Raw genomic sequence first — 5531 nt, 5'->3', positions numbered from 1 at the left:
TCCAACTGATCCTTGAAGTGTTGGTCCAAAGTGATGCTATGAATATCTAGCTAGACAAGTTGTATGTATGTCCTTATGGTTGGGACTAAAGAGTCATAACAAGAGGAGGTTCTATATGTACATATGCCAGTTCCTAATGACAAGGAGAAAGGCTGTACGGCTTTTGGAGAAAGCTCCGTTGCAGACATGCTTCATAGGTCCAAGAATAAAAGTATATCCATATAAGGTTATTAATCTTGAATCTTATAATACAAAGCTAATCTTTTGTAATACACAGTTGATAACAATTTTTTTTTTTTAACCTTACTTTTATGGGTTCCGAATTCTCTCAGGAAAGAAAATTTTCACCCTTCCTTTTTTCCCTGGTATTCTAAAATCCAGATTACCCCTCTATCCTGATAACCCTATTCCCTCTCTTATTGTAGCCAATTGTCTCTCCACCTTCTTCTCTGACCCCTTTCTGCACCACAATAAAAAAGCAAAGTATCGCATACATGTTGGTAGAATTACACCTATATTCTTTACATGAGGATGATTATTGCTAGGCTTAGCGTGGTCCTTGTAAGTGAATGAGAGTGTACATGTGGGGCATCTAATTCATGGGAAAAAATTTGCTGTTACCTGTGCCCAAAGCCAAAGAAGTTGAATAATTCAGTTTCTAGAACTAACCTTTTGGTTTGCGATATCTTTTAAGGGTTTTATATTTTTTAAAATAGTCTTTAAGATTCTTTTTTTTTTTTTTTTTGTTACAAACTTAGGTAGTAAGAAAGTTTCTGCAACTCAAGAAAGAAAGAAAATTGAATCCAATAAGAATGAGATTTTTATTTATTTTGATAGAAATCTTTTTCAATCATTTCAACCTTCCGATGATTGCATGCGCCGCACAACCAGAGATACTTCCTTTTCTCATTCTTTATCTTTGATTGAACTTTACTCTCTAAAGTAATCTAATTTAAGAAAAGATCTTGCTTTCGTTATTGCCAATGGAGAAGCAAGCCGTGGAACAAGGAAGGATTAAAGGACCACAGGCACAACATGGCACAGGGTGTCAGCATTTCTCTTTCTTTTGCTTTGCTATTAAATAAAATCATTAGAAGTAATGGTGTCAAATGGTCGGTAGGGTTCATGGTTTTTTTTTTTTTTTTTACACAAAAAAATGTGTTTCATAGTAGTGATCATAGTCCCTAGGACAAGTCTCTATACGACAAACAGTGCTTCCAACCGATGCGAGTGATGATAGGTTGAGAACATTTTCACCACTAAGCTACCAATCCCATTGGTATCACTACCCATTGATCTCGATATTTGGCCGTGCCATATCAGTGGAACAGTACAAATCTAAGGTAAAACGGTTCAAAAATTCAAATCCGATATCGCTGATACATATCAGTATTGAGATTGGTTTAAAACTAATCGGTATCCGATCGGATACCGTCTACTGCCTTACCAACCAAATGTAACCGTTACAGCTATAAACAAAACAAAACAAAACAAAATGGCAGTTGCTGGTTGGTTAAGCTAATAAACAACCTCGGGTCTTATAGGGTTTTTCTTTATACACCTCAGATCTTATAGGTTACAGAGAGGCTATAGTGCCAACTGTGCAACTATCCTATCCTAATGGATCCTAAATGAGATGAAACTAATCAAATATGGCATGGAACCCACAATCACATGGACCAGCTATATCTTCATTTTGGCGTGTTCTCTAAGCATTTAATTGATACCGGTTTACGTGCCTCCCGTCTGTCGACTAATAAATCGTCCGGTTCATTCGGCGATGAGAAATTGAATTTCCATTCGCCAGCTAATCATATGATGCCATGTCACTACTGTTGATTACGAAACGGGATAAAGAGACGTATCTTCTCTTTGACCCCACACGAAAAGAAAAATATCACAAAAGATTACCGTAGTAACCTTCCTAGGAAACAAAATCCACAAAACAACCTTCAATCCACATGGCCATTATTTTGTTAAAGCGTAAGGGATACTTTGGTACTTTTGTGCTCTTGGTTCTCAAATTGTAACTTGGATACTCTCTCAGTCCTTGCTCTGCGCCTTCTTCTTCGCTCCGTTAGCTCCTATTTGTATCTACATCCAGAAAGCTTTCTTCTTCAGATTGCTCTTCGAGACTGCTTTCCGTCATAGAGAGAGAGAGAGAGAGAGAGAAGTAGTTTTTGGAGTTCGGCTTAATTTGGAGGAATTCGAGTTACAGAATTTAGTAGGAAAATATGGCAGAAGTGGAGCAGAAGAAGGTAGAGACCGTAGAAGCGACTTCAGATCCTTCGCCACCTGCGACTCCACCAGCTGTTGAAACTTCAACAGATGTTGCAGAGGAGAAGACAGTGATTCCGCCACCTCCGGAAGAGAAAGAGAAGGTCGATGACACCAAAGCTCTTGCAATTGTTGAAAGTAAGCTCCCTCAGTTCCTTGTTTTGTTCCTCTTGCTCCATGCAACTCGATTTGTGCTGATTTTCGATTTTTATATCATTGATTTATATATTCAAGGATGATTTCAGGAAAGAAAACTTGAAAAATGCTTTCAATTTCAGTAGTTTACTTACTTACTCTGTTTTGCTATTCAATATGGGAAAATTCTTCTAGTCCTTTTCTTCTTTTAAGGATTTCTCTTTATATTGTTAAGAGTGGATAAGGAGATTCTTGAGATATCTGCTCCAGATATTATTTTCAAGTAGCACGATTTCAGCTTTTCAGGATCTTATAACATGGAGCAAGCTTTGAGGTTTCTTTCTTTCTATTACTTTCTCGTTTTCTGGAAGTAATGTTATATCTTTGTTAGATATTTGGTAAATCAGAGAGTTCGACCAACGGATCCTCTAAGTTTCTCTTCGTTCGCGTTTCTTATGTGGAGATTTCTAATATATTAAATGAAACTAAATTGAATTATTGTGAGTATCGAAGAGTGGGGAAAGTGAATTTTGTGAATGTTTGGTAACAGTTTTAGGTTTTTGGTCTCTACCTTTTTTTGCAGTTATCCGTTAGATAAGCAAGCTTCCTTTTTTACTTAATTTTCCACTTTAGAATTCATCTTTTTTTCCCCTAGAGGAAGATGAGCGGAAAAAGAACAAAAACGATTCTCTGATATCTTTGTTATCTTTTTGCGAATCCCAGGCTGATATTATTTTATTTTACCTTGCAGAGTAAAAAATTTATAAATTAAAAAAATAAACCTTTAGTTGGATTGATATCCTGTGTCCTGTGTACCATGTTGGAAGATTAATAGATTATGATGGTAGCAATACTAAAAAGAAGAGGCAGGGACATGACATGGGTGTTCATGCACATGGAATTTCTGATCATATTTCATTTTTAAACTTGAATTTCTGATCAATTTGATTAAGAAACTGAGATTTATATAGGTTGGTTGATTCATTGAATAAGAGTTTAGTATAAAAACTCGTTTAGGTAGTTGGATGATCTCTGATACTTGAAATGGGAGCTTTGATTGCTGGAAAGAATGAAGTATGAACCAAACAATTCCAGCAGCTAATCATTATGAACAAGCATAAGCCTAAAGAATTAGATTTTTCTAGCCCCAATTGTACTCGATATTCAAACCATCTGCCTCTTCGCCCTCCCTTAACACCACCCAAAAAGAAAAAACCCCAAAAAAAGAGCAAAGAACAAGAGAGGCTAACAGGTTTGTGCATCAAATACAAGCATAGTTTTCCTTTCGAGTTTTGCATCATTCATATTGTTCATTTTGTTTTCAGCTATCTGTCTCAAATAATGTATAGGCTCATGAGGTGAACTAGTAAAATCTAAGGATGGCATATTATTGTCTAATCATTTGAAATTTGTTTATGATAGAGGTTCCAGAATCTAAAGGAGAGAAGAAAATTTCTGGAGGCTCCAATGACAGAGGTAATAATTGTTGAAATAGTGCTACAGCCTGCTATGAATGGATGTTCAATCAAGACAGTAACCACCTTCTTCCTTTTGTATTTTTTTCAGATACTGCTCTTGCACGGGTTGAAGCAGAGAAGAGATTGGCTTTGGTAAAAGCATGGGAAGAAAGTGAAAAGACAAAAGCAGAGAACAAGTAAGAGAAATTTGAATTCTTTTCTTCTTAGAAGTTGGTACATATTTCTTATTGCGCATGATAGTAAGTAAAGATAGTTAATGCTTCCCTTGTTAGTCAAGCTCGCTTTGGCTGTTGAAACTATGTTTTGCCTTGTTAATACAGATGGAAACATTTATGCTTCTGGCATCCTATAGATTCTAACAAGTACCCGTTGTGTTATATAAATCTGTTCCAGTAAAGTTATTCTTTAAGTGAACAGCACTGCTGGTATTATCAAAATTTTCAGTATTTTGGCTCTATGCCATATTTTGTCCTCAGTGTCCTAAACCAGATAAAATCTTCTGAACTTGATATCTTTATGAATTTTATATATACAGTTTTAATAAATATTTTTGTGTGTCTGAAAACTTGCAATAATGTTCTGAATGTTTCCTGGTTTGGTTCTGAATTTCAACACTTGAGGGTTTTTAACCATCTGATTTAGCAGCCCAAAACAACCACTTTAATCTTACTTAGTAAGCTGAAGTTTTTCCCATCAATAATTTAATTGAGCTGGTCATGGAAATCAAGAGAACTGATTTAAGGATTTAACTATAAACTTTTTGAACTTTATTACAATTGATATGTCTCCACTCTTTGGCAACCTAAAATCCTGTTAGATATGCAACTTAGCTACTTCAACTATTGAACAGGGCCCATAAAAAGCTTTCTGCAATTGGATCGTGGGAGAATAGCAAGAAAGCCGCTGTGGAAGCTAAGCTGAAAAAGATTGAGGTAAACAATCCTTCACTTATTTAGTATATAAATGAAACTGTTGCCTTCACAAAAACCCTTAATGCATGCAGGAACAACTGGAAAAGAAGAAGGCAGAGTATGCGGAGAAAATGAAAAACCAGGTGGCTCTAATCCACAGGGAAGCAGATGAAAAGCGAGCAATGGTTCAAGCCAAGCGTGGAGAAGATATTCTCAAAGCAGAAGAGATAGCTGCAAAATATCGAGCAACTGGGAATACCCCCAAGAAACTCATTGGATGCTTTGGGAGCTGAAATTTTATGCTTGATCAATATCGAAGAAAATGAACTTACTTTCTGTAAATTGTATTTTGTGTTTGTTTGCTTTAGGTGGAGATCTGATAATTGTTCTTTTCTGTTGTGTGTATAGTGTGCAAGTGTGATGAATTACTGTGTAAATAGGAAACATATTTAATTTATGAAAGCAAGTTTTATATGTTCTGCAAATTGTTATTCAACTTACTGTTACCATTCATCCCCCCCCTCTTTTTTTCTTTTATGAAACCAATGGTTGATGGAATATTTAGGAAGGGGGAAGTGGGATATATTGAAGTCTGTATTTGCAGTCCTAGCATCAATTGCTTCTTTCCTTTTCCTGAATTATTTAGAAACATATAGGTTAGTTGGGGAAAAGGAAGCCAACCGCCGCAATGGTATACAATGCAAGTGGGTGCCAAAAGAAATTATGGGAG

The 5531-nt window shown here is 36.0% G+C and overlaps 1 protein-coding gene across 1 annotated transcript; it reads left to right on the top strand.

The window, feature by feature from the left end:
• Positions 1-2029: 2029 nt before the first annotated feature.
• On the top strand, positions 2030-5286 carry LOC122085688 (remorin-like). Its single transcript, XM_042654194.1, has 5 exons — positions 2030-2415; positions 3835-3888; positions 3979-4066; positions 4741-4822; positions 4894-5286. The coding sequence occupies exons 1-5, from the start codon at positions 2235-2237 to the stop codon at positions 5092-5094; spliced, it is 606 nt and encodes a 201-aa protein (XP_042510128.1). The 5' UTR covers positions 2030-2234; the 3' UTR covers positions 5095-5286.
• Positions 5287-5531: the final 245 nt, after the last annotated feature.

Source organism: Macadamia integrifolia, chromosome 8, assembly GCF_013358625.1.
Source record: "Macadamia integrifolia cultivar HAES 741 chromosome 8, SCU_Mint_v3, whole genome shotgun sequence".
In the NCBI taxonomy this organism is placed as follows: domain Eukaryota; kingdom Viridiplantae; phylum Streptophyta; class Magnoliopsida; order Proteales; family Proteaceae; genus Macadamia; species Macadamia integrifolia.
This window is presented reverse-complemented; position numbering and strand designations above follow the sequence as displayed.